This window comes from Mauremys mutica, chromosome 17 (genome assembly GCF_020497125.1).
Source record: "Mauremys mutica isolate MM-2020 ecotype Southern chromosome 17, ASM2049712v1, whole genome shotgun sequence".
NCBI lineage: Eukaryota > Metazoa > Chordata > Testudines > Geoemydidae > Mauremys > Mauremys mutica.
Genome location: NC_059088.1, coordinates 29,084,477 through 29,112,218, shown reverse-complemented (window position 1 = coordinate 29,112,218; position 27,742 = coordinate 29,084,477). Strand labels below are relative to the sequence as shown.

The following is a 27,742-nucleotide window of genomic DNA, read 5'->3' as shown; positions in this document are numbered from 1 at the left end:
TTAAATTTATAACACCATTATAAATGCTGGAGGCAAAGCAGGGTTTGGGGTGGAGGCTGACAGTGACCCACTTAATAACCTTGTGACCCCCTAAGTGGTCCCACCCCCCAGATTGAGAACTCCTGTTCTAAACCTTGAATGCTACAGACCTAACCCTACTTAAACTCTTACTATGATTATTGCCTTGATGGACAGAAAGTTCATGTTAGGGCAACAAGGCTAATTTTGTAGACAAAGGGTGGGGGGCGTGTCTTAGATGGTTTTAGAGAAACCTTGGGTACTTAGTAGTGAGGTAATAAGCCTTTTAAAGAGTTAAATAGTCTCATCTCTTTTAGGAAAGCAGCAAAGAATCCTGTGGCACATCTTAGGAAAGATTTTCTGAGAGCAAATGAGATTAAGGCACATTACCAGAATCCTGCAAAGTTATTTCTCTCCACACATCTGTGGAGGATTGACACTTGAAACTAATGAAACAAAACAAAACAAAGGCATGTGTTAGCACCACCCACTCCGGGTGGGGGGGGAATATCCAGTGTTTAGACAACAAAAGGTGGCAGAGGGGATTGTTTCAGATGAATGAGAGGAAACCCATGTATTTAAAAAAAAACTTCCTCTTTATTGAAGGACTTCAACCACAGATTTTGAACAGACTTTCTAGAACTTTAAAAATTATTCAAAAATACAGATTCAAAAATACATATCAAACAGTGTTAAAGCAGATGCCAAGCAAGTGGATATAGTGTCCACCTGGAATAAAGTCCAACATACCCCCTGGAGTAAAAGGTACAAGCAGCAACTATCACATGCCAAACAATGTTAAAATATTTATGGTTCAACTGTTGAAGTCTAGATTTTGCAGTTAAAATCTCTCTGCTGAAGTAGAACTCAGGAGAGCATTGACAGACTCAGTGGGTAAGAATCATTGGGTTCTATACAACAGGATATTTCATATGTAAAGGCCAGACTCTAGTTTTGAGACAAGTCATTTTCTACCAGCCACTATTGTCATGATGATTGGATTTGCTTGAAGTTAAATCGCCAGGAGTTTTAATGTATTGAAGCATTTGTCAGATATTTTAAAACAGGAGACAAAACCCCCAAAGGTGCATGTATCCAAGAAAAGACAGAGAGGGGAGGTTCTATACACAGGTCAGACGTAACAGGTTCATTTTTCTGGCTTCTTTGGCAGTGGCCGTCGGAACAGCAGTATGTGAGGCTCTGAGAGGAGATGGAGAGCAGAGCATTAGGACAATCTGCAGGTTAAAATGCACAAGTGTTCTATTCACTTATTCCCTAGTGTGCAATGTTTAGAGAGGGAATAAAACCACAGACCCGGAGCCCTGTAAATTGATACTGACAGTCTGATCTAATTTGCCAGAAGCCCCTTTAGCCAGGTGTGTCATTATATAGTCATGTTATAGATTACGTCTCCCCCATGAGCCAGCCAACAGCCCCAGAGGTCAAATGTGCTCAAGCTTGCAGACAAAGGAAATCCCAGTTGGTTGACAATAGGACAACATCCCATCTTGCTACAAAGATCACTTCTACAATACCCTGTCCCTCCGTGCCTCACTTGGCATACTGAGCACTCAGCCTCAGTTCTTTCCCCAGGCCAGTTGGGTGACAGCTCTACAGTAAACAGCAGCCCCACTAGCATGCAGCAGGGTTTATATCCAATTAAAGGGGGGCAGGGATTCTCCTAGGAAGGAACTGCAATAGCAGGAATCTCTAAATTCTGATTTTGAAGTGGGTGCTGTCTCTTTCTGCAAAGCTCATCACCATTAGTAACAGAAGGCTTGGCCTGCTGCAGACTTTTAGTATTGCAGGAAATTGAGATGTTCCTGCTGTTGAGTCAGTAAACCAGCTGGGGGCCAAATTCCACTCTCCTTACTTATATTGAACTCCCACTGAAGTCATTATGATTACACATGTGAACGCAGCACAAAACCTGCCCCATATCCGGTACCCAGTATGATTCTGGCTTCCAGCCATCGCCAAGTGTGCCAAAACCCATCAAATCCAGCATCATGAAGTCTCGGTTTTTGTTCTAACTAGAATGAATATAACTTTAATCAAGACCCCAGACTAGTAAAGTAGCCCATAGGCTTAGTGACGTGAATCATGGCCAACTAACCTGGTTCGTGGATCATATAATGGACCCAGCCTTGGCTCTGTTGAACTCCTAAGTTCCTCCATTCTGATTCAGACATCAGGTGTGTTTTAGGGACCAGTTTGGCTATATCCTTTGGTAACATCACATGCCTGCAAGCAGGAGGAAGAATACAACATGACAACGCTGGAGGCAGGTACATTTCCCAGTTACCCAACAGCACTTCAATGGCTTGTTCTCCCAGGAGCCCCAGCTCTCTCTTTCTCCCCTTCCCCGAGGGTCACAGATTCCCAGGCCAGAAGGGACGGAGGATTGTTATCATTTAGCCCAGGGGTAGGCAACCTGCAGCTGATTTTCAGTGGCCCTCACACTGCCCGGGGCCTGGCTACCGCTCCGGGGGGAGGCTCTGCGTTTCAATTTAATTTTAAATGAAGCTTCCTCAACACGTTAAGAAGGTGATGGACTTTGCCTACAACGAGAGTTCAGTTCTAGCGGAGAGACCGTCTGAAAACAGCAACGTGCGGCGGCCGGAAAGTGACGACTGGGCCCCCCAGGGCCGCGGGCCCCCGCCACAGCCCGACCCCCTGGAGAACGGGGGGGGGGCGGGGCGGCCCCCAGGGCGGGGAGGCCGCGGGCCCCAGCCCGACCCCCGGCCACGCGCGGCTCGCGGTTAACGCCCCCGGGGCCCGCGCCCCGTTTCCAGGTGGGTTGTGCAGCCCCGGGGGCCCCTTCCTCGGCCGCACCCCCCGGCCTCGCCCCTCACTGCCAGGCCGGCCCCGGGCCTGGCCCCCCGCCCCCGGCCGCGCGCCGGCCCCGCCCCCTCTCACCGATACTCGAACTCCTCGTCGTCGTACTTGTCCGAGTAATAGATCTGCTTGTGCGCCATGCTCCCGCGGTCCGCCCCCTTCCCGGCGGCCTCTGCGCGCTCCCGGGCCGCCTTGGTAGGTCTCGCGCTGCCCTCCACCCGCCCCCACCGACCTCAACCGCCGCTTTCAAACGCCGCCGCCTCCCGCGCCCATTGGTCCAGCCGGAGGAAGCGGGGCGAACTCCTCTCACGTGATCGCCCGGGACGCGATTGACGAAGTCCAACAGGGGGTGTGTCCCCGTCCGGTTCCCCTAGCTCTCTCATTGGCCAAGCCTGAAGAAGGGGCGCGTGCGTTCCGCCCTGGCGCTGGTTGGGCGGGGTGGAAAGGAGCGTGCGTTCCTATTGGCTCGTCTCCGGCGGCCGGCGTTTGTCTGGAGCGTCGCGCTCCCCCGTCACGTGACGGGGCCCGATGAGGCCGAGCTGGGGGCGTGGGGCCGGAAGTGAGTGGCTGAGGGAGGGTCCGGGCAGAAGTTTGTGCTGGAGCCGCGGCCGCCGGCAGCCGAGCGAGCCCGGAGGATCCATGGTGCCCCGGTGAGAGCCGCTCGCGGCCCCCGGCCCCCTCCCGTGCGCTCGCCCCGCCCGGCCCGATCCCCCGGCCTGGCTCCCCCCGGTCCTGCCCCGGCCCGATCCCCCGGCCTGGCTCCCCCCGGTCCTGCCCCGGCCCCCCCGGCCTGGCTCCCCCGGTCCTGCCCCGGCCCGATCCCCCGCCCCGCAACCCCCCAGCCTGATTCCCCCCCCGGCCTTGCCTCCCCGGCCCGGTCCTGCCCCCGCCGGTCCTGCCCCGGGCCCGATCCCCAAACCCCCGGCCCGGTCCCGCCCCGGCCCGATCCCCCGCCCCGCAACCCCCCAGCCAGATTCCCCCCCAGGCCTGCCCCCCCCGCCCCGGCCCCCCAACCCCCCGGGCCCGATCCCCAACCCCCCGGCCCGGTCCTGCCCCGGCCCGATCCCTCCCCCGGGCCTGGACCCCCCAACCCTCCGGCCCGGTCCTGCCCCGGCCCCCCACCCCCCCGGCCCGGTCCTGCCCCGGCCCCCCAACCCCCCGGCCCGGTCCTGCCCCGGCCCCCCAACCCCCCGGCCCGGTCCTGCCCCGGCCCGATCCCCAACCCCCCGGCCCGGTCCTGCCCCGGCCCGATCCCCAACCCCCCGGCCCGGTCCTGCCCCGGCCCGATCCCCAACCCCCCGGCCCGGTCCTGCCCCGGCCCGATCCCCAACCCCCCGGCCCGGTCCTGCCCCGGCCCGATCCCCGATCCCCAACCCCCCGGGCCCGATCCCCAACCCCCCGGCCCGGTCCTGCCCCGGCCCGATCCCCCGCCCCGCAACCCCCCAGCCTGATTCCCCCCCAGGCCTGCCCCCCCCGGACCGGTCCGGCCCCCCCGGCCTGGCTCCCCCCGGTCCTGCCCCGGCCCGATCCCCCGCCCCGCAACCCCCCAGCCTGATTCCCCCCCAGGCCTGCCCCCCCCGCCCCGGCCCCCCAACCCCCCGGGCCCGATCCCCAACCCCCCGGCCCGGTCCTGCCCCGGCCCGATCCCTCCCCCGGGCCTGGACCCCCCAACCCTCCGGCCCGGTCCTGCCCCGGCCCCCCAACCCCCCGGTCCTGCCCCGGCCCGATCCCCAACCCCCCGGCCCGGTCCTGCCCCGGCCCGATCCCCAACCCCCCGGCCCGGTCCTGCCCCGGCCCGATCCCCAACCCCCCGGCCCGGTCCTGCCCTGGCCCGATCCCCAACCCGGGGGCCCGGTCCTGCCCAGGCCCGATCCCCCACCCCCCGGCCCGGCCCGATCCCCCGCCCCGCAACCCCCCCGCCTGTTTCCCCCCCCGGCCTGCCCCCCCCCGGACCGGTCCTGCCCCCCCAGCCTGGCTCCCCCCGGTCCTGCCCCGGCCCGGCCCTGCCCCCCCGGCCCGATCCCCTGCCCCGCAACCCCCCAGCCTGATCCCCCCCCAGGCCTGCCCCCCCGGCCTGGCTCCCCCCGGTCCTGCCCCGGCCCGGCCCTGCCCCCCCGGCCCGATCCCCCCAACCCCCCGGCCCGGTCCCACCCCCGCCGGTCCTGCCCCGGGCCCGATCCCCCGCCCTGCAACCCCCCAGCCTGATCCCCCCCAGGTCTGGGCCCCCCCGGACCGGTCCTGCCCCCCCGGCCTGGCTCCCCCCGGTCCTGCCCCGGCCCCATCCCCAACCCCCCGCCCCGTCCCCCAGGCCTTCCCACCCCCCGACCGGTCCTGCCCCGGGCCCAATCCCCCGCCCCGCAACCCCCCAGCCTGATCCCCCCCCAAGCCTCCCCCCCCCCAGATTGGTCCTGCACCTGGCCTGATCTCCTGCCCTGCAACCCCCCTGGCCTGATCCCCCCCCCCAGGCCTGGCCCCCCCGGCCTGGTCTCCCCAACCCCCTGCCCCGATCCTGTCCTGGGCCCCATCCCCTTTTTGCCCCGCCCCTGCCCCACTTCCTGTGGTGCCCCCTGTGCTCCAGGGGCTCAGCTCCCTACCGGCTCCCCATGACTCCCCCTTTGCCCACCAGGTTCCCCAGATGTGACAAACCCCCTGGCTCTGGTGCCCCCCAGAATCCTGCCTGTGTCTCCCCCACTCATGCTCCTCCTCTCATGGCCTGTCCCCCAGGGTCCTCTTCCCCCCCTTGGCTGCCCCCTTGCTCGCTCTTTGCCCACCCCAGTGCCCCTCTCTGCCTGTTCTCCGTCACTCCTGCGGCCGGGGTGTAAATGGTGCCAGCCGTGGGCCAGTTACTGTCGCTGAGCCTGCACTGGGTCCCCGGGGGCCTTTCGCTCCTTGCTGGACAGTTAAAGTCTAGGGGGGGGCGTGAGACGTCCCTGTGGGGCACCCTGAGCTGGGCGGTTACCTGCCAGTGGCAGGGAGCCTCTGGGTGCTTGTACTTTCCCCTGTGGATCATAGAGCAGATGGTGAGTAAGCAAGGGCCGCTGGCAGGGTGAGATGGGCCCAGGTTCCCAGTGCCTCAGACCAGGGCTGGTTGGGCCCCAGCAGGACACCCGTGGCCACCTCGCTTTTAGCCTCCATCCCTGTGAGGTGATTGCCAGGGCAGCCCGGCTGGCTCGGTGAACAGGAGGCCTGGGTACAGGCCAGCGCTGGCTGCTCCGGGTTCCACTTGGCGCAGACAGCTGGGACGGGGTGTGGGGGCAAGTTGCTCCTTTCCCCATGTGGGTCACAGGGCTGTATTGCTCTCTAGTTCCAGCCTGGGTGCAGTGGAGCCGAAGCATGGGAAGCTGTGAGTGTGCCTCCAGTGCGGCTTCCCTTGGACGCCACCCACCACAGGCCCCCTTCCCACAGGAAGTGGGGGCTGAGGGCCAAGCTTGGTGTTTACATCCCTGGTAACCTTTGTCCGGCTGTGATTTCACCTTCCTCCCCCGGTTGGAAACATTCCTGGTGTTTCTTCATTTCCTGTGGCTTCCCGGCAGCCTCTCCTCGTCCCAGCCTGTGAGGCTGTCTCCCCCTGCTTGGGCCGGCAGACCGAGTAGCTCTGGTTTGCTCTTGGGGGCATAGAGTAACGTGTCTGGGCGGGAATCTGGGCGGTAAATCCCTGGCTCAACACCTGGCCCTGGGAGGAGCAGACAGTGGCACTCGGCTGCAGAGCTTTGACTGAGTTTGGGAGCTGTTTGGGAAGGTCTCAGCAGTGGCTTGGGCAGGTTCGTGGCCCTGGGAACTGGGCACTGGTGCTTTGGAAAGCCGAGCACTGCAGGTAGCTGTGCCAGGCAGATCACGCCGGTCCCTGCGCAGCGCCAGCTTGAGCCCGCTCCTTGTGCAGAGTTGGCCAGTGTTAGTATGAGCAAATGAAGTGCGTTCGAGAGCCCGTGATCCCAAAGGGGCTCCAAGGGGATGCCCAAGCAGCGGCTGTGCGTTCTGCACCATGACGTGGCAAGGGGCAGGTCGGGGGATTTGACTGTCTGACCGTGGGGGGCTTGCAGCTGCTGCCCCCGTGGGCGGGGCAGCTGTGTGGAATGCTCGCCGGTCCCAGCGAGACCTTGGAACATTTGTCTCCTGTGTAGGGCGGAGGGTTTGGGAGTCACGTCTGGCCTGCCGTTGATCAGGCTGCGTCGCCTTTGGCACGGTCTGGCTCGTCTGTTGCCCAGGGCCCTTTGGGCACTAGGTCCGTGTGCACCAAAAGAGAATGATGGGCAACTCCTGCTGTGATACAGGCTATTGGAAACAAAGGGCATAGACTCTGTGCTGGGCTGTCACTTGCTGGGTGTATATTTCACAGGCTGGACTCTTCCCCCTGAGAGGCAACTGACCCAGCGCTATTGAGGCCAGTGCAGAAATGCCAAGTTCAGGCTGCAAGTGCAGCGTTCTCTCACCACCGAGCCCAGCCGTGTTGCATAAACACAGCCTGGGTTCTCACCCGGCCTGTGAATTTCCTGCCTCTTGTGGTTTGCTGTCAGAATATGAGTGGTGTTTAAACTTTGGGTTTTGTAGCTGATGTTGGTAAATTACAGTGTGCGGTGGGAGTTTGGGTGGGTAGGATTAGTCACTGGTTCTGTTGCTAGGGACTTGGATTAACACCTAAATTGCGGCCTTTGTGTCCCAGCCTCGCAGAGCCTCCCCCCTGGATGTATTTTAAGACCCTCCCTGAGGTCTTGGCATCAGAAGCTGCAGTGAGCAGGAATACTCCAAAAGCCCAACGCTCCCTTATGCTTCTCTGCCCATCTGTGCTCCCCCTCCAGTGCACAACAGCCTGCAGCCTGAGCCTGGCTGTGGTTCTGTGCTGTGCTCTGTCCCGGCTTGGGATCCCCCCTGGTTGCTGCTGTGTGGGTAGCTTGGAGTGTTCCCTGAAGTGACATGGGGGGAGCGTCACTTTAATGGCACCAGGCTCTGCTGGCAAAGCTGCTGAAGTTTCGCTGCCTTGCCCGTGTTGTGCCTGGCGGCTCTGCCACGTGATTTATTGCTGGCTGCCTAAGCCCTAATGGCTGCTTATTTATTTATGGCTGAACTCTTCCCCTGTGGGCGAGGGATATAATCTGGGCCTCTCTAGTCACAGGGCCCTATCTGAGTGAGGCTCCTGGGAAATAGCCACTAGTTGAGCCTGCTGCTGGCATGACTCCCCTGCCCTCGCCATGCTGCATGGCAGCTGCCCAGCCAGCCTGCGTGCCAGGTGCTGCTCTGCTCAGATCCAGGCAGCCCCTGCTCCCACCCCTGCACAGAAATGCTGAGTCAGGAAATAGCTGATAGGAAATGAGATTTAGGGTGCAGAGAAGCCTCTTGTGTTGTGAATCTTCGTGGTGGAACCAGGTGGGCCCAGCTGGGGCTCATAGCTTGGTAGAACGGATGTGAGCCTCGGGCTCCGGGGCATATCATGCTCCATGTCCAGTGTGCTAATCCCCTGGCTCACAGGGAGGATGTGAGTGGGGAGGGGTAGCTCTGCCCTGCAAAGAGCGGGGCTTTGGTTCACTTGGGCAAGCCAGAGCCTGGATCCAGTCCCGGATGGGAAAAACTCTTTCGCTGTCTCTGCCATTGTGAGCAGAAGAAAGGGACTGAAATAACCTCGGGGACGCAGGCTTTGAAAGTGGATTTCTCCTGCCTCGTAGGAGGCGCTCGGCTTTGCAGGCGCCCCAGATGGCTTGGCATTGTGTGTGCCCAGGGCTGCCCCAGCGCCCACACCGGGGGGATGCTCAGTGACCCAAAGAGCTTCCTGTCTAGAAGGCTCAGGGGAGAGACCACACCAGCCTCTGGCCAAACTGCTGCTTGGCGCCTGCCCTGCGTGCCCCGTGTCTGGGACTGGGCTCAGGCCAGCTCGGGGGGGCAGCTGGGGGCAGGGAGCCAGACATGGTGTTTGGGGGAGGGGTGGTGGCACCAGTGGTCCCTGACTTTATGCTGCCAGCTCTGATTGATTGGGGTTTACCCTCAGCCGCCTGTAGCTCTTGTAGCCCTGGGGAAGGAAGGGGCCTTTGGCTGGGCTGGTCGGAGAGCCCCTGGGGGCTCCCTGGGCATTGCCTTGTTCCAGCACCTCTGGGGTATCTTGTGGGCTCCCAGGCTCCCATGTCCCATCCTGGCAGTGGCTGTGCTGCCATCTCCCCTCCCTCTGGGCCGTGTTTCCCCGTGTGCGTTGTGTGACGGCTCACCTTGGCAGGGAGTCCCAGTCCTTTATCTGGGTCCTGGGGTGCCCTGGAGCGGAGCCGAGCGCCCCACAGCCCGGCCGAAGGCTCAGCTAGCTGTGAACTTCTTGCACTGGCTCATGCTAATGGGATGTTACCCTTGGACACGGGGTCAAAGGGCAAGTGACATCTACTCCCAGCTGGCCTGTCCCTGGCTCTGCGATGCCCCCGGGGGCCTGCGCTGAGGAGCTGGGGGGTGTCCCTTGCCTGGCCCATCTCCAGGGACCAAGAGGCCATCTCTGCTGCAGATGGCCGCTCCCGGCCCCGAGGGTGGGGGAGTGTCTTGGGCTGCGCCCGGCCCCGGGGGGAGGGTGTCTCTAGCTGTGCTCGCCCTGGGAGGTAGAGGGGTGTGTCTGTCTGTCTGTCTGTCTGTGCCCGGCCCCGCGAGGGGGGGAGCAGGGCATGTCTCTGGCCGCACCCGGCCCTGCGGGGGTCTGACCTCAGCCTGTCCGAGGGGCCATAATGTCAGTGCCAGTGAAGCTGCATCTTGTTTCCCACTAAACCTGTTGTCTCGATGCCTCCAGGTGCCAGCTGCATTAAGCAGGTGTCACTGGGGACTGGGATTGCGCCTCTGGCCAGGGCAAGCCGGGCCCAGCCTGCCAGCTAAGCATGCGCCCCCCACCCCAGCAAGGGTGTGTGTGTTTAGCCCAGCCTGGAGGGAGCACCCCCCTTGTGGCTGCTCCCAGCCCCCCCTTCCCCCATCTGTCACTAATCAGGGCCTTTGCACTGCAGGAGTTGGTTGGTAGTTCCCTTGGCCATCAGTAACCGGCCTGGGCATGCTGCCGTGCCCTGCCCACTCTGGCCAACATCCGCCTGGGCTGCTCAGGTTAGCGCCGTGGGGCTGGGATTGCAGGGCCCAGTAGCTACCAGGAAGTAAATTGGGTTTGTTTCTCTGCTGCGTTTGGAGGGCGGTTTCCTGGGCCAAAGGGAGGAGGGGCGGGCCTGGGAGCTGCGTAGGGTGTGCTGGGCCATAGAAGGAGCTGGGCCCACTGCCCTGGGCCTGGAACCTTCTCCCCTTCCCTGGCCTCCCTCCTACCCCTCATGGCCTCTGCTGGGCGCTGCTCTGGGCAGGAGTCCGGCAACGGCTGGGCTGCGAATGCTGCTTCCCCAGGCGGAGGAGTGGCTGGGCCCGCAGGGGCGGGGTCCTCGGGAGGTGAGTGCAGCATCCCCTCCCATGGGCTCTGTATGGTGCTGTGGGCCACCCCTGGGGGGCACTAACCCAGCAAAGCTGCACAGTGTCCTGGGCAGTCCCAAGACCCCTTGGTGCATGGCCTGGGAGGGGGCTGGGACCCAGCCAGGGGCCCCCTCTGCTTTGCTGCCTTCCTGGCTGTGGGGATGAGAGCCCAGCCCCTCTTTGCAGGGCGCGTCAGTCTGGCCCACTGGCTGTGGTGTCACAGAAGGGTCTGTCTGGAGGCGGGCAGGCCCCTGGGCTCCTTTGCTCTGGGCTGCTGCCCCTTGGGCTGCTGCACAAGGATCTGGGCTTCCAATGTCGTCTCAGTGGCTCACTGGGTTTGCTGCTCCTCTAAGGGAGATTCCCGTGGGCTGGCTGGATGTGTGTGTGGCAAGCAGCGTTCCCAGGTGTCCCTTCACCTCCCCACTGCACCCCGGCTGCTCCAGGCCTCGGCATCTCTTGGCAGATCGAGCCAGGCTCACCTTGGCTGAGACCCCAAACTTTCCGCGCTTGTCTGCTAGGCCTCCTCAGGGGGAGCGGGTGCCAGGCAAGCAGGGATCCAAACGAGGAGCCAGTGCCAGGGGCTCCCCATACGATCCCCAGCGGCCAGACGCCGTCTCCTCCCCGGCTCCTAGTGACCTCCTGGGGCAGGCCTGGCTTGGACGGAGCCAGGCAGCGAGTCAGCGGGGGAAGAGGCTGCTGCGATGGTGGGGTGTCTTCAAGAGCTGTGGCGAGCGGTTCGCTTCGTCCCGTCAGTGCTGAGTGCACGGCAGCCTCCTCGAGGGCTAACGCCCTGTTTGTCGCTGAACCGCAGGTTGGACTCCACGCAGAAGGGCTCTGCAGCTCTGCTCCCCGTGTGCGGCGCAGATGGAGTACGTGGTAAGGCCAGCGGCTCTCGGGGCCTGTGGTGGTGGGTAGGTGGCTTTGGTGATGGACCAGACTTTCCTTCTCTCGCTCGGACCCGCTGGCCTCTCCTGCGCCTTCTCTCTGGGCTCTGGTGTGTTTCTCACTGAGCAGCTGTGCCCAACCGCGGAGTCATGACCCCAAAGGGGGCCATGAGTGTGACTCCTGGGGGTCCCACAATTTTCTGTTCCCCTTGGTGGTGAAGAGCCGTTGCATGCACGGCTCCTGCTGTCGCAGAGAGTTGCAGGGAGCCTGCATGTGCAAGAGGGAGAGAGGGCTGGCGTGCGCATGGTGTCTGGGACACAGATTCTGTCACCCCGTGGGATCTGGTAGCAGTGTCACCGATGCCTCTGCTGTGCCGCTTGGGAAAGGACCTGCCACTGACCAAACCCCGCCGAACATCTGCCCGCCTTCCTGGGGAGCCTTCTGCACGTCTCCCTTCTCTGGTGCATTTCCTGAGCCGCACGTCTGCAGCCTGTCGTGTGGCTGCACGTTGGGATCGCAGTCTGCCAGGCCGTCCCAGCCCGTGGAACGGAATCACTGGCCCCCTGCCACACGATCCTGGAGCTGAGCATGTCGTGTCATGCTCGTTGGGCCCTGCTGGGCTGAGGAGGCCCAAAGAGGGCAGTGGGAGGAACGCCGGCGGTCCTGGCCTGTCCAAGGGACCTTGTGTCAGCTCTGGGTGAGAACAAACGGCTTCCCCACGAGTAGCCGTGTCTCCGGGCACGTCACCGAGGGCGGGGAGGACGGGCCCAGGAGGGGTGAATTGGTGCAGCGTCTCCTGAACTCGCACAGACTGTCTCTGTGCATCAGGGTGTGCGCGCATGGCTCTGCGTGAGTCTCCTCCCAAGCTGCTCGCTTGCTTCAAAACTCTGTCTCAGCTCCCGGGTTCGCATTTCCTGGGAGGGCGTCGGGTGCTGGACCCTGCAGCGGAGGCTCAGGCAGAGCCGCTGTGTGCGGCTGCCCCAAAGAAGGAGTTGGGAGGCTTCCAGCATGGGCCCGAGGGGCCCCGGCCCTGTGAACTCTGCTCCTCAGAGCGTCCGGCAGGGCCGGAGGAGTCTCCCGATGTCTCTCAGGCTGCTCACTGGCTGTGGGGGAGGGCTGTCCGCAGGGTTTGTTTTCCCCACCAGCTCTCCGGAAATGGGATCCTGCAGGGCTGGAGCCAGTGCGCTCAGCCCTGGGACAGGGGCTGGATTCTGCTGGAGTCCAACAGCCAGAGAGCACGTACCGTGCCTAGCAGCTGCACCGCACTGCCCCCTCCTGGGTCCCTGCACCACGACGCCTGGCTGGGGCAGCGCTGCATGGGCCCCGCTGTCTGGCCTTTGCCAGGAGCGCAGCAGGGTGGCTGGAAAGCACGGGCCTGGTCCCCCAGTGAGCCCGCAGAGTCCTGGGGCCGGCTTCTGCTCTCCTGGCCCCATGCTGCCGCCTGGCGGGCGATGGCTCCCTGGGAACGCTGGGCCTGGCGGGGAGGGGGCTCCCTGGGAACGCTGGGCCTGGCGGGGAGGGGGCTCCCTGGGAACGCTGGGCCTGGCGGGCGATGGCTCCCTGGGAACGCTGGGCCTGGCGGGGAGGGGGCTCCCTGTGCACTGGCGGCTGAAGAAGAGTTAGGCCTCGCGTGGCCACTGTTGTTGACAGGCTGGGTCAGACCAGGTGTCTCTCTAGCCCAGGCTCCTGGCCCACCTGCTTTCCCAGTCCCCAGGGATCTGGGCAGGGCTCAGGGTCTGGCTCTCCAAGGGCCCTGGCTCCCCATCCCCCAGACCTTGTCCCTGCATCATCCCAGGGCTGGGAGAGAGCAGCTCTGCCTCCTCCACCGCCCTGCAGCATCCAGGGCTCCCGTGGGGCTCTGACTTAACCCCCTCTTAGGCATGGGCTGCCACACACGGGCTGCAGACTCCCCTTCTAGCCCGGGCTACTTCCCAGACCTGCCTTCAGCCGGCCCCGGCGCTCCCCGGCGGGGGGGCCTTGCCAGCCGCATACAGGCAGTTCTGTAGGTGTAGCTAGCGGAGTCCCCCATCACGTGCTCTCCATCCCAGGGGACTACACCTGAGGGCTGGGGTGCCCCATTGGGGGGCGCAGAGCCACCAGCTGGCCCTGGGGAGGTGGCTGCTGCAGCTATTATGTCCTGGGGAGCTAGACCTGCAGCAGCTTTGAACCTAACAATGCCCTGTCCCCGGTTGCAGAGATGGGAGAGCCTGGCTGGTCCTGCCTGGCGAGCGGCCCCACGGGGTGGGGGGCACGTGACTGGGACAGGGCTCCTGGGGCCGCCAGTCCAGACGCAGCCAGGGGGGTGTTTTAACCCGGTTTCCCCTCTGTTGCCTGAGTGGGCGGTGGGTGACTGGGAGGGGTTTACCCAGCTGTCCCTCGGTGGTTGTGCTGGGGGGAGCCGGGCGCGCTTCCCGATCCTGGTGGAGCCCCAGCTTGACTGCTTGTCTCTGCCGAGGGGCTCACTTGTGCAAATGGGACTCTGGGGACCAAGGAGCGTCTGTGTCCCCCGGGGGTGGCTCCGCCTGGCCCAAGACACATGTGACGTGAGTTATCCAGTCCCAGCCTAGTTCCACTTTGTTCTTCTTGCTAAATCTCCGCTGTGGGGGAGGGCTCAGGTCCGTGTCTGGGAAACCAAGGACTGTTCTAGCAGGGGGAACATGGGGCAGCAGTGAGGGGCACTGGCATAGCTGGGGGGGAGCCCAGGGCTGGGCTGGCAGGGGCTGCGGGTCAGGATTGAGGGGCACTGACAGAGCTGGGGGGGAGCCCAGGGCTGGGCTGGCAGGGGCTGCGGGTCAGGATTGAGGGGCACTGACAGAGCTGGGGGGGAGCCCAGGACTGGGCTGGCAGGGGCTGTGGGTCAGGATTGAGGGGCACTGGCAGAGCTGGGGGGGAGCCCAGGGCTGGGCTGGCAGGGGCTGCGGGTCAGGATTGAGGGGCACTGGCATAGCTGGGGGGGAGCCCAGGGCTGGGCTGGCAGGGGCTGTGGGTCGGGATTGTGGGGCACTGGCATAGCTGGGGCGGAGCCCAGGGCTGGGCTGGCAGGGGCTGTGGGTCAGGATTGTGGGGCACTGACAGAGCTGCGGGGGAGCCCAGGGCTGGGCTAGCAGGGGGCTGTGGGTCAGGATTGAGGGGCACTGGCATAGCTGCGGGGGAGCTCAGGGCTGGGCTGGCAGGGGCTGTGGGTCAGGATTGAGGGGCACTGGCAGAGCTGCGGGGGAGCCCAGGGCTGGGCTGGCAGGGGCTGCGGGTCAGGAGTGAGGGAGCCCAGGGCTGGGCTGGCAGGGGCTGCGGGTCAGGTGTGAGGGGCACTGGCAGAGCTGCGGGGGAGCCCAGGGCTGGGCTGGCCGGGGCTGCGGGTCAGGATTGAGGGGCACTGGCGGAGCTGGGGGGGCGCCCAGGGCTGGGCTGGCAGGGGCTGCGGGTCAGGAGTGAGGGGCACTGGCAGAGCTGCGGGGGAGCCCAGGGCTGGGCTGGCAGGGGCTGCGGGTCAGGAGTGAGGGGCACTGGCAGAGCTGCGGGGGAGCCCAGGGCTGGGCTGGCAGGGGCTGTGGGTCAGGATTGTGGGGCACTGACAGAGCTGGTGGGGGGAGCCCGGGGCTGCGCTAGCCGGTGTGACGAAGTGGGAATATCTTGCTGTGTTCTGTGAATGCTGAGTGGGGAGTGTTGACCTGGGAAGGTTTCAGGGGAGTTGTGCTGGGACGGCCTTGGGGAAGGGAGGTACCTGAGCCTGTAACCTGAGAACCCAGGAGGGGGGTTGGAGGCCAGGTGACACCTCTGCCTGGGACACTGAACAAAGGACACAAAGGCTGGGGGAGGAGCCGGAGGGAGGCTGAGTGAGAGGCTGGGGGGAGTTTTCAGTTTTGGAGCTGGCTGGGAAATGGAGGGGCGGCCCGATGGGGCTTGGGCTTCCCAACGGGGCTGTGGCCTCCCTGGCTGGGGGCCCCAGATGAACCTAACTAAAGGGGATCCTGTTGTCTGTACCGGCGAGACCCTGTTCCTGTCATCTAATAAACCTCTGTGTCACTGGCTGGCTGAGAGTCACGTCTGACTGCGCAGTGGGGGGGCAGGACCCTGTGGCTTCCCCAGGACCCCCCCTGGGCGGACTCGCTGTGGGAAGCACACGGAGGGGCAGGGGATGCTGAATGCTCCAAGGAGAGACCCAGGAGGTGAAGCCGTGGGAGCTTCTTGCCCTGCAGACAGGCTGCTCCGAGGGAGAGGAGGCTCCCCAGAGTCCTGCCTGGCTTGGTGGGGAGCAGTTCCAGAGCATCGCCCGGGGACTCCGTGACAGCCGGGGCTGTGGGTCGGGATTGAGGGGCACTGACAGAGCTGGCACGGGGCAGCCCAGGGCTGCGGGTCAGGATTGAGGGGCACTGGCAGAGCTAGGGGCGGGGGGAGCCCAGGGCTGGGCTAGCCGGGGCTGTGGTTCGGGATTGAGGGGCACTGGCAGAGCTGGGGGCGGGGGGAGCCCAGGGCTGGGCTAGCCGGGGCTGCGGGTCAGGATTGAGGGGCACTGGCAGAGCTGGGGCGGGGGGAGCCCAGGGCTGGGCTAGCCGGGGCTGGGGGTCAGGATTGAGGGGCACTGACAGAGCTGGGGGCGGGGGGAGCCCAGGGCTGGGGGCTGCGGGTCAGGATTGAGGGGCACTGGTAGAGCTGGGGGCGGGGGGAGCCCAGGGCTGGGCTAGCCAGGGCTGTGGGTCAGGATTGAGGGGCACTGGCAGAGCTGGGGCGGGGGGAGCCCAGGGCTGGGCTAGCCGGGGCTGCGGGTCAGGATTGAGGGGCACTGGCAGAGCTGGGGGCGGGGGGAGCCCAGGGCTGGGCTAGCCGGGGCTGGGGGTCGGGATTGAGGGGCACTGACAGAGCTGGGGGCGGGGGGAGCCCAGGGCTGGGCTAGCCGGGGCTGCGGGTCAGGATTGAGGGGCACTGGCAGAGCTGGGGGCGGGGGGAGCCCAGGGCTGGGCTAGCCGGGGCTGTGGGTCAGGATTGAGGGGAACTGGCGGAGCTGGGGGCGGGGGGAGCCCAGGGCTGGGCTAGCCGGGGCTGCGGGTCAGGATTGAGGGGCACTGGCAGAGCTGGGGGCGGGGGGAGCCCAGGGCTGGGGGCTGCGGGTCAGGATTGAGGGGCACTGGCAGAGCTGGGGGCGGGGGGAGCCCAGGGCTGGGCTAGCCGGGGCTGCGGGTCAGGAGTGAGGGGCACTGGCGGAGCTGGGGGCGGGGGGAGCCCAGGGCTGGGGGCTGCGGGTCAGGATTGAGGGGCACTGGCAGAGCTGGGGGCGGGGGGAGCCCAGGGCTGAGGGCTGTGGGTCAGGATTGAGGGGCACTGGCAGAGCTGGGGGCGGGGGGAGCCCAGGGCTGGGGGCTGCGGGTCAGGATTGAGGGGCACTGGCGGAGCTGGGGGCGGGGGGAGCCCAGGGCTGGGGGCTGCGGGTCAGGATTGAGTGGCACTGACAGAGCTGGCACGGGGGAGCCCAGGGCTGCGGGTCAGGATTGAGGGGCACTGGCGGAGCTGGGGGCGGGGGGAGCCCAGGGCTGGGGGCTGCGGGTCAGGATTGAGGGGCACTGGCAGAGCTGGGGCGGGGGGAGCCCAGGGCTGGGCTAGCCGGGGCTGCGGGTCAGGATTGAGGGGCACTGGCAGAGCTGGGGGCGGGGGGAGCCCAGGGCTGGGGGCTGCGGGTCAGGATTGAGGGGCACTGGCGGAGCTGGGGGCGGGGGGAGCCCAGGGCTGGGGGCTGCGGGTCAGGATTGAGGGGCACTGGCGGAGCTGGGGGCGGGGGGAGCCCAGGGCTGGGGGCTGCGGGTCAGGATTGAGGGGCACTGGCAGAGCTGCGGGAGTCTGGCTGGGATAGCAGGGGAACCTGCAGATCAGGAGTGAGTTAGAGGATCAGGTCTCGTTTGGGATCGGTTGGTAGAGCCCCACACCGAGCCCTCACCGCCCGTGCCTGCTCCCCCACCCTTGTGCTCCGGGGCTGGGCCCGGTCTGGGAGTGAAGGAGTTAAGGCAAAGCCCTGAGCTGCTGCCTTTGCCCCTCACTCCCTGCTCCCAAGGGCAGCTGCTTCCTGTGTGTGACTCCAGCCAGCTGGGATCCTGGCCCCTGCGCTGTAGGAAGCTGCTCCAGGGAGGTGGGGCCGGCAAGGAACAGACCCTTGGCTCAAGGGGGAGTGGAAAAGGCGCAGAGCAGGGGGGTTCAGCAGGCACTGGAGAGCTCTTCCTCCCTCCCACTGCTGCTGGGGCTGCTCGGCACCGGGCACCTGATGCCGCTGGCAGGGTGGCAGGGCACGGCTCCAGCTCCCCATCCCAAGGCGTGATAGGCAGGTAGGGCACAGCACCTTGGTGCAGGGCTGGAGCCAAGAGGCTGGGCGCTCACTTGGGGAGAGGGTGCCTGGGACGCCTGGACTCTCCTGGAAAATGCGACTCCATTTCCATTGGCTGGCTGTTCGCCCCTTCCAGCAGAGGGCAGTGCGCAGCTGTCTGGCCTCTGGGGGGGCGCAAGCCCCCTCCATTGCCTGCCAAGAGCATGCAGCCTGCTAGGCTGTGGGGTGGAACACACAGGGCTTGGCTCAGGGAAATGCCGGGTCGGTGAGTCGCTGCTTCCTGGCCCCAGGCTTCCTGCATTTCTTTCAAGTGGTTGTGCAGAGCTGCTGGGCCCCAGGCCAGGGTGAGCTCTGCTCTGTCACGGACTGTGCAGGGGCATGGTGTGAGAGGCTGTGGTGAGCACTGGTGAATCCTGCTGGGAGCTGTGTGTGCACAGGGGATCGCCCTGGGGTGGGGTGGGGGACGCACAGGGATCGCCCTGGGGAGGTGTGTGCGCACAGGGGATCTCCGTGGGGTGGGGGACGCACAGGGATCTCCCTGGGGTGGGGTGGGGGATGCACAGGGATCGCCCTGGGGAGGTGTGTGCGCACAGGGGATCGCCCTGGGGTGGGGTGGGGGACGCACAGGGATCGCCCTGGGGTGGGGTGGGGGACGCACAGGGATCGCCCTGGGGGGTGCACACAGGGGTATCACCGCTGCGCCCGAGGACTCTCCCCTGTGGTGCTGGTGGTTCCTGGAGGCCAGCTGAGCCTCCCTGCTATAGTTAGCAGCAGTCCCTTTGCGACGCTTCGCACTCCGCTCGGGAGGCTATTTCCAGCCTTGGCCAGCCTTCCATTTCCCTCGCTGTGCGTGGCTGCCTGCCAGGGCTCACACAGCGGCTGGCAAGCACTGACACCTGGGCTGGGGGGGGTGGGTGGCCATGGCGAGGTGGTGCCGCTCGGAGCCGGAGCTCCCATGCGATGTGTCTGGCTCTGGGAGCGTTTTACTCATGCTTCTGCTTTGAGGGGTGGCAGTGCCCAGGAATACCCGTCCTGCCCTGAAGGGCTCAGCTCTGGCCTCTCAGCCTCCATTCAGAGCCAGAGTGGTCGGAAGGGGCATTGGGTCCAGTGCTGGAGCCAGAGTCTTTGGTGCCCAGCATGGTTTGCTACGGAGTCCAGCCCCTGTGTTTCCAGCCCTTCTGGCTGCAGAGCAGCCAAAGGGTTTTGCATGGAACCGAGGTAGAGCTGTTGTCCTGAGTCTGAAACGATAGCTCTGAGTGGTGTGGCCTAAATTGGGTGTTAACTCTGAACACTAGTGAGGGCTGCTGGGCTAGAGAGCTCCGACACGGTCTGTGGCCCCGTGGGGAGCTGCCAATTTGCAAGTTGCTGATTGTATCTCTCTCACACCTCAGTTAGTACAAACGCCAACCTGAGTCTGCCCTGGAGGCCTCTGGCCTCAGCCCAGTGCTGCCATGTCCAGGGCTGGTTGCAGCAGCACGCGGTGGGGGTGGAGGGCTGCCGCTCCCTGGGGCTTGGGCCTGGGTGAAAGTGACACGCAAAGGGCGTGAGAACATGGGGTTAGGGTCTCGCGTGCCCCGATGTGCTGCCCCCCAGCACCCGCAGTGCTGGAACAAGCTCGGTGCTCAGGGAGACTGGTAGGTTTGGGGAGGGCAGGGGCACGTTCGGTGGGTGGGTCTGCAAACGGCTGCTGCGGGTGGCAGGCGCTGCAGAGGAGAAGGCTCTCTTCACCCACAGCGGGAGGGGCAGAGAGTCTGGGGCACAGCACGGAAAGGGGAGTTGGAGTGGGGTGCTGGGGGAGCCCTGCTCTACCCATCCTGCTGGTGCCCGGGGACGCTGGGCCGGATGGGGGAAAGGGCTGAGCGTGGGGAGCTGTGCTGCCCCCACCTGGCACACAGGCCCACGGGTCCCTGCAGAGAGGGGGCACCCCCGGTCTGTGCTGCCCCCATGTGCTCAGCAGGCAGAGCCCCCTGCTCTGGCTCCGCCCCACGCCCGTGACCTTGATTTTCTGCTCCAGATACTCCCTGCGACCCCACCCCTTCAGCGAGCGAGGCTCCCCCTGACAGGCTGTGGGCAGAGGCTGTGAGTCAGCACTGCCCTTCCGATTGGCAGCAGCCCCCTCTCCTCTCCTCTCCTCTCCCGGGAGCCGCAGTCACTTAGCGCCAGCTCCACGCAGGAAGCAGCAGCAATTAGCAGCGGCTGCAGCAGCTCCCTCCCCAGCTCCCGGCAGCTGGGGAACCTCTGGCCAGGCCGGCTGAACGCACCAGCTTCCTGCGCCCTGCCCGGCCGGATCCGGAGCACCCGGCCCTGCTTGGTCTCTGCCCTGCTCCTCTCTGCGGCTCTGGGGCACCAGGCCCTGGCTGGACACGTGCGCCCGCCGCATCTCTCCTTGCCCACGGGACCCCCGCCAAGCTCACAGAGGGGGCCTCGTCGGCTCCAGGCTGGTGCCCGGAGTGCAGCCAGGCTGGGTTGGAACACACTCTGTGGCTGCCTTGTCTCCGGACTTTAAATATTCATGCCTCTGGTTTCCTGCTAGCTGGTGCCGGTGCAGCAGGCTGGGGAGTGCTGGCAGGGTGCCGGGTGCTGGACTGGACAATGGGCTCTGGGCAGCACGGCTTGAGGGTCTCCTGACAGGTGGAGGAGCAGCAGCCTGGGCTCAGCCTGTGACTCCGGCTGCCTCGCCCACCGGGCTGCTGAGCACAGGGCCCCCTCGGGTGCAGCCAGTGGCCTCGCCTGCTTCCTCTCTGCAGCTGAGCTGGGATCGGGCAGGGGCCAGGGGTTGCTCTCCAGCTGGCTGCACCGGCGTGTCCCTCCCTGTCCTGTCCTCGCCATGCTGCTTGTTATTGACTGGCTGTAACGAGGTGGGAGCCCGCTGGCTGGCTCGTCAGACCCGGGGAGCGCTGGTGCACCCAGGGCTGTGTGTCGCGGGGAGATGAGCTTTGACTGTGAACAGACGCTGCTGCTCCCTCCTGCCTGCTCCTGGTGACACTCACCCAGCGTCCCTTTGGCTGGGGGCTCAGGGCCGGCTCTCCCAGCGGTCATGCTGTGCTGGAGAGGGGCTGGCGCGGGAGCTGGCCTAGCCCCGTGTTTCTGGAGTTCCTGCTCTGCAGGGTGCTGGCTGCCCTAGGCTCCTTGCCTCTCCGGGGGGCTGCCACCTCACTCCCTGCTCCGGAGCCCCTCCAGCATGGATCTGCTGCAGAAGAGTAAATACAGCCACCTCCGGAATGAGTCGGTCTCCTCCCTGGAGGAGGCAGTGGCCGGCGCGGGGTCCCCAGTGGAGTCCCTCGTCGCCACGCAGTCCCTGCCTGGTTCCCTGTCGTCGTCCTCCCTCAGCCCCATGCTGCCCATCGGGGAGCTCTCGTCGGAGTCTGAGGACAGCCCCACCACCCTGTGCTCCTTCTTCCCCAAAATGGCCAACCTGAAGCTCTCCTACCCCGCCAACCTGCTCAGCCTGCGGGGCTTCTCGGCTGTCGGCATGAAGGAGGCGGGGAGCCTCGAGGAGCCGGGTGCGGTGCTGGCTACGGCGGGTGCCTCCAGCCCCGATTCAGCGGGGCCTGTTGCTGTCTGTCCCCAGGATATGAACAAGCTGAGCTGTGGGAAGAAGACGCGGGTGGAAGGCGGCCAGCTGGGGGGCGACGAATGGACCCGCCACGGCAGCTTCGTCAATAAGCCCACCCGCGGCTGGCTGCACCCCGACGACAAGGTCATGGGCCCCGGTGTCTCCTACCTCGTCAGGGTGAGTGCAGCGGGGTGCCCCGGCGGGGTGGGGAGGGGGGGTGACCGCACCTGCCTGAGCAGCTGTCCCAGCCCCCCAGCACTGGGCACTGCTCCACGCCCCGCCGCCCCAGCAGAGAGGCCCCCGGGCAGGGCAGTGTGTGGGGAGCTCGCCCTGCCGATCTGGCACTTTCCCCTTTGTGCACTGCCCTCCAGGGGGAACACGGGGGAGGCCAGGAAGGGCATGTCTCTGAACTCGGGCGCTGTCATTGCCTGCATGGAGGGGGTAGCCTGCAAGTGCCCAGCCCTGCGTGGCTCCGCAGTGCTGCTGCTCGGGGATCCAGTGCCTCTGCCCTTCACCCAAGGGTTCCAAACCCCTGCCTGCCTGCTGGGGGCCCCTCCTCTGTGGGCTGGGAGGGGAGCTGCCCTGGAAACAGCTGCTTCCTGTGTGCCCAGTGGGGTTTTCTTCCCCTTTCGTGCACCTCAGCCACAGCTGGCTGGCCCCCCGCCCTTCCGGAGGGCCGCAGATGGCACCCGGGGGCACGCTGTTGTCTCTAAGCCCCTGGGCCAGCGGCTGCCACACCCGCTGCGAGTGGAGTGGTGTGGCAGGCGGGGTGGGGGCAGCTGGGATCAGCGTGCCTTCCAAGTCCTCCAGGCAGATGCCAACGCAGACGGGCGCTGTAGGAGGCAGTCAGCCCAAGGCAGCTCTCCAGCACACAGCTGCTCCTTGGAGAAGTGTTGCCAGGCTCCCTCGCTTGCATTGGCACCTGGTGCCCATGTCCCCGAGGCAGCCTTGTGCCCTGGTCCCGGAGCCTGTCGGGCGCAGAGGCACTTGCTGAGCAGATGCAGGTGGCCAGGAGCCTTCCCCCTGCCTGTGACCCAGCACAGCCCGCCAGACCCTGCTCCCAGCTGGGGGTCCCTCCCGCAGTGCCCGGCACCCCCTGTCACTCCATGCAGGGACCCCTGCACTCCGCCCGATGGGCGTTTGGTTTGGCAATGGGGGGCTTTGTCGGAGCTGCCCGTGGAGACTGCAGTTCCCAGCATGCTTTGCTGCCTGGCCGCTCGCGTGGAGGTGGAGCACGGCATGCTGGGATCAAAGTCTCTGGGCTGCACCATCTGCTGGATCACCCTTTACCCAGCCATACCCACACGAGGAGGAGTCCGGTGGCACCTTCATGACTAACAGATTTCTTTGGGCATAAGCTTTCGTGGGTAGAAAACCCACTTCTTCAGATGCATGGATCCAGGCCTGAATGTATATTGGCACATGAAGAGAAGGGAGTTACCTCACAAGGGGAGAACCAGTGTTGAAGGCCAGTTCAGTCAGGGTGGATGTGGTCCACTCCCAGTAACTGATGAGGAGGTGTCATACCTGGACCCAATCCGTGGATGCTGCTTAAACCCTGCCCGGGGCCCTGGGGACAGAGCCCAGGACATGCTGGTCAGCCTCCCACAATGGCACTGCAGCACTGGTGCCATGTGGCAGAGAGCAGCACCAAGCCAGACTCGCGTGTGCCTAGAGCCCAGTACCGCAGCTCTCTGCTCCGAGAGACGCCCTCAGCCGTGGTGCTGTGGCGCTCCTGGCCGTCTCCCTCCATGGGGTGAGCTCAGCCTGCAGAGCCACGTGCGTGGTGGGGCACTTCCCCCCGCATACCAGCTTGGCTGGTCTTTTCCTGTTTGCTTTTCAGCTTGGCTGGCCGCCCTGGTCCCTGCTACTGAGTGCTGCCTCGGGGGCTGGGGCAGGACCGGGGAAGGGGGCTCAGCTTCCCACACCCAGCTCTGTCGGGCAGCCCCTTGCTCCCCCCCGGCTCCGCTGACGCAGCTCACAGCCTGGGTGTGTGCAATGCATTTGGGGCAGGACATGCACACGGAGCACCAGGCTGAGACCAGCCAGCTTGTTTCACTTGTGACCTGAGCCAGGATTACACAGCCCCGTTTCCAGCCTGCAGGGGCTCGCAGGGGGCCCTGTTCAGAGTCCCTGCTGGGATCCTCCCCTCAGAGCCCTGAGCCCCCATCCCCGCAGCATAGGAACAGCCAGAGAAGGCTGGATGGAACTCTTCAGAGAAGCCCCCCTGCCCCCCCCAGCATCAAGGCCACAAACAGGGGGCACTGAACAGAGAAGCTTTGTTCCTGGTAGGCAGGCGTGAGAGTTACTGTGTCTGGCATGAGTGCCTAGCCCAGTCGGGACAGGGAGCAACCGCCCGCCCGCAGGGCCAGTGCTGCCCAGCTGGCATCAGCCAAGAGAGGCAGGGTTCAGGGCTCTGCCAAGCCAAGGGGCACCAGCGGGCTCCTGAAACCATCCTGGGAATGGGGCTTTTGAATTGTGCCCTTTTAATCATCTAGCATCTCCCCTCCCCCCACACCTTCCTCATCCCCCGAGCCCCTGAGTGTCCAGAGGGGCTGGGTCCTGGAAGCAGAGAGGGTGGGTTACTGACCCCTGCAAGGAACGATGGGTTCCTCCTACTAACTTCCTGCGATGCCTGGGCTGGGGGCCAGGGGCTGGGCGTGTGCAGCGGCTGAGCTGCCCTGGGGCCGAGCTGCCCTGGGGCCGGGGGCTGGGCGTGTGCAGCGGCTGAGCTGCCCTGGGGCCGGGGGCTGGGCATGTGCAGTGGCTGAGCTGCCCTGGGGCTGGGGCCAGGGGCGTGTGCAGTGGCTGAGCTGCCCTGGGGCTGGGGCGTGTGCAGTGGTTGAACTGCCTGGGGGCCGGGGGCTGGGCGTGTGCAATGGCTGAGCTGCCCTGGGGCTGGGGCGTGTACAGTGGCTGAGCTGCCCTGGGGCCGGGGGCTGGGCGTGTACAGTGGTTGAACTGCCCAGTGGCCAGGGGCTGGGCATGTGCAGTGGCTGAGCTGCCCTGGGGCCGGGGGCTGGGCGTGTGCAGTGGCTGAGCTGCCCTGGGGCTGGGGCCAGGGGCGTGTGCAGTGGCTGAGCTGCCCTGGGGCTGGGGCGTGTGCCGTGGTTGAGCTGCCCTGGGGCCAGGGGCGTGTGCAATGGCTGAGCTGCAGCAGGGGTGGGGTTGGCACCACAGTTTTGCTGGGATCTGTGTGGTGAAATCCCTGAGGGGGTGCCTGGAGGGCGTTGGCATCTCAGGGATGGTGCCCCAGAGCCAGGCACCAGCCCAGACCCTCCCCTAGAGAAACACAGGGAGGGTTCTTTAGCACTGTAGTATTTCTGCTCCCCACCTCCTGGTGTGAGCCCACAGGGGGTCGTGGGGAGCCGTGCATGGCCCTTGGTGAGGCAGCCAGAGCCCAGAGACAGCCCCTCCCCTGTTCCACCCCTGCAGCTCACCCTACAGTGCTTGGGGGCTGGGGGAGGCCCTGAGTGCTGAGCCGGTGCAGGGGAGCAGCCTGCCAGCATTGCAGCCCTGCTGCCAGGGCTGGCTGGCGGGCGGGCTGGGCTGTGCCATCCCAGCGGGCTTGGGGGAGTCATAGGGCTGACCCCTATCCTGGCGTCTGATGCGCTCTCTCTCACTCTCTCTCAGTACATGGGCTGCGTGGAAGTTCTCCAGTCCATGCGGGCGCTGGATTTCAACACCAGGACTCAGGTAACCAGGTGAGCCGCAGGCCCCCCAGCCTCCTGGGAGCCTCGCAGGCGCTCGGACGCTGGGTGTGGGCAGAGAGGCCTCACGCTGGGAGATGCATCCGCACGTACCCCCTGCGCTGATGCCCACGGACCTGGAGAGTGGGTTCTGATCCAGTGCCCTGCGGTTGAGCAGCGAGGCCACTCCGGGCCCAGAGCACATCCCACGGTGCCCCCTGCTCCCACCAGGTGCTGCTGGGTGGCAGCTGCCAAGGAGCGTGCTGGGGTCTGAATGGCAGCTGCATAGGAGGTGCCAGGGAGACCGGTGCTTCTTAGTGAAACCAGACGCTCGCTCCAGCCTCTGCCAGGCAAAGGAGGCCCCGCCCGCGTCCCTCCCCCCGGCGGGGCCCCACTGTGCCAGCCTGGAGGGGATGGTTTGGAGACTCTCAGGATGGGAGTCCCTTCCCAGCCCACGACCCGTGGCCCCTTTGTGCAAGGCTGGTGTGTATGAATGACTGCGGCCTCTTTGGGGGGCAGGGCCAATCCCCCTTCCAGGCTCCTTCTAGCTTCACTCACCCCAAGTGGGCTAAGATCTGTGCCTGCCCTCCCAGCACTCAGGAGTCTGTGTGTCACCTGGCCCTGGGGGGGGAGGGTCCCTGGGGGAAGTGGCTGGGGCCTGGCCGCTCCCTGGGGCCTGGCCGCTCCCTGGGGCTGCCCTGACTTTGCCCTGTGGTCCCCGCAGGGAGGCGATCAGCCTGGTGTGCGAGGCAGTGCCTGGTGCCAAAGGAGCCGTCCGGAGGAGGAAGGTAAGGCCAGGCTGGGTAAAGGCCGCGCACTCTGGCAGTTGGAGCAGGAGCCCAGTCTGGGGCCAGGGGTGGGGGCGGACATGGTGGGGGTGCAGAGGCAAAGGGCCGGGACTCGGCTCCTTCGCCTCCCACGCACTTATGCTCTCACCCACTCGCCCCAGGGGGGCGGGAAGGGCCAGGCCCCGCTCAGCTGGGTCAGAACTGGAAATTGACCCCGGGGTCTAGGAATCAGGCAGTGCCGGTGTCTGGCAGGAGGCTTTGGGGGGGACACTAGGGGCTGGGAAGGTGCCCATGCACCCCCATGCTCCCCCCCTTATCTATTGGAGCAGGAGCCGCCAGCCCCTGCGGCTGCCCCTGGCAGTGGGATGGCAGCCGTGGCAGGGCTGGGATAGGTCCCCCGCTGTGGGGGGCTGATCAATAGCGGCGCTAATGGAGGAGTGAGGCTGGCTGCTCCAGCGCAGCCCTCCCCCGCTCACTGCTGCTGGTTAATGGATGTGAGGTGGGGGGAGATCGAGTGCTAAGCCAGGCCGGAGGGGCTGGGCTGCTGCCGTTCCCGGGCGGTGGGGCCTGCACAGGGGCTGGGCTGCCAGGGAGCCGGTGTGACTGAGCCCAGGGCCTCGGCGCTCTGCTGTGGAGAGGCTCCCAGGTGCCAGGCCTGGGGCTGCCTGGGATGGTAGATGCGAAGTGCTGAGCCCTGGGCGCTCGGGGGGTTCTTGGCCCCAGCCCCCTAGCGGACGGCCCTTTGCTTCTGCAGCCCTGCGGCCGCTCGCTGAACTCCATCCTGGGCAAGAGCAACCTCAAGTTCGCCGGCATGCCCATCACCCTCACCATCTCCACCAGCAGCCTCAACCTCATGGCGTCCGACTGCAAACAGGTGAGACTCGCCGGGGCCACAGAGCCCCCTCCCTGCCTGCTCTGGCTGGGGAGCAGCCAGCGGGGGGCTCTTGCCCCTGCCTACCCAGTCTGCAGCTCCGCCCCCTGTCTACCTGGGGGGGACAGGCCAGGCCTGCCCCTCGTCCCCCGTGTGCTGGGCCCCCCACAGAGGGTCACTGGTTCGACCCAGGCCCATGACGCCACTGTGCAGGGCAGGTCCATGGCTGCCAGCTCCAGGGGGCGTCCGAAGGCCGAGCACAGACCCCACGTCCTGGGGGTACCTCCCCCACACAGGCATCCCTGGCTGGGCAAAGCAGCTGGGTGCTGTGTCTATGTCACGGAGTTTGGGGGAGACAAGGCCTGCACCCCCGGCTTCCTGCCACTCACCATGACTCAGCCAGCCAGTAACACAGACGACAGGAACACAGTCCCAAGCAGGGCTTGTAGGTACAACCAGGACCCCTCAGCCAGGTCCATCTTGGGGGGGCCCCAGGGAGGCCAGAGCCCAGTCCATTTCCCAGCCAGCTCCAAACTGAAACTCCCTCCAGCCGTCTCACCCAGCCTCCCCCCGGCCCCTCCCCCAGCCTTTGTCCATTTCCCGAGCAGAGGTGTCACCTGGCTCCAACCCCCCTCCTGGGTTCTCATGTTACGTGCTCAGGTATCCTCCCTCAAGGAAAGTCTCCCATCCCCACTGCAGCCAGTCCCAGCCAAACTCCCCTGCAACCTTCCCAGGCCAACACTCCCCTCTCCCTGCTGCATCACAGGCACCCACCCAGCATTCAAAGAAAACATGAAGAACATTCCCAGTTCGGCACAGTCTAACCAAGGACTCTCCCTTCCCCACAGATCATCGCCAACCATCACATGCAGTCCATCTCCTTCGCCTCCGGGGGGGACCCGGTGAGTGAGCAGCTGGGGGCCTTTGCTCCGTGTCCAGGTTCCCCTGATGGCTGGGCTCCATCCCACCTCTGCCCAGGGCTCCCTCGGGGGGAGGGGGCTCTCCCCCACGGCTGGCCCCTGCATCTGGCCAGCACCCCCCTTACTGCTCCAGCAGGGATGAGCCACACCAGCAGGGCTGGGCTGGTGCCCTGGGACATCCCCCTGGCCCTTCATCCTAGCCTCACACCTGGGACTGCCGTTGGTACGCTGAGCACTAGGCTGTGGGTGATGGGTAGGGGTGCCCCCCCCCAAGCTCCGGTGCTGCTGTCACCTTACCCGCTGCGTCTCCCCCACAGGACACTGCAGAGTACGTTGCCTATGTTGCCAAAGACCCCGTCAATCAGAGAGGTGAGTGACTTGTGCCATCTCCTGGCCAGCTGGCGCAGCCATTAACCCCACCTCTGCTGGATGCCTGCCGCGGCCCAGCGCTGCCCCCCCAGCCAGCCGGGGC

The 27,742-nt window shown here is 65.3% G+C and overlaps 2 protein-coding genes across 6 annotated transcripts in view; one reads left to right on the top strand and one right to left on the bottom strand.

The window, feature by feature from the left end:
* Window positions 1-593: 593 nt before the first annotated feature.
* Window positions 594-3,093, bottom strand: CKS1B (CDC28 protein kinase regulatory subunit 1B). Its single transcript, XM_044991826.1, has 3 exons — window positions 2,938-3,093; window positions 2,135-2,262; window positions 594-1,218 (listed from the first exon to the last, which is right to left on the bottom strand). Exons 1-3 carry the CDS (start codon window positions 2,994-2,996, stop codon window positions 1,166-1,168), a joined length of 240 nt encoding a protein of 79 aa, XP_044847761.1. The 5' UTR covers window positions 2,997-3,093; the 3' UTR covers window positions 594-1,165.
* Window positions 3,094-3,359: 266 nt separating this feature from the next.
* Window positions 3,360-27,742, top strand: part of SHC1 (SHC adaptor protein 1) — a 28,739-nt gene continuing 4,356 nt past the window's right edge. Inside the window, exons 1-8 of one of the 5 annotated variants that reach the window (XM_044991820.1) lie at window positions 3,382-3,506; window positions 11,066-11,130; window positions 21,018-21,179; window positions 24,636-24,706; window positions 25,416-25,479; window positions 26,234-26,353; window positions 27,199-27,252; window positions 27,588-27,639. In XM_044991820.1, the coding sequence (XP_044847755.1) occupies window positions 11,119-11,130; window positions 21,018-21,179; window positions 24,636-24,706; window positions 25,416-25,479; window positions 26,234-26,353; window positions 27,199-27,252; window positions 27,588-27,639 (535 nt within the window). In that variant the 5' untranslated portion in view covers window positions 3,382-3,506; window positions 11,066-11,118. Of the gene's footprint in view, window positions 3,507-9,806; window positions 10,234-11,065; window positions 11,131-19,645; window positions 21,180-24,635; window positions 24,707-25,415; window positions 25,480-26,233; window positions 26,354-27,198; window positions 27,253-27,587; window positions 27,640-27,742 lie in introns of those variants that run through there. The other 4 variants (XM_044991821.1, XM_044991822.1, XM_044991819.1 and 1 more) reach the window with 4 other exon arrangements.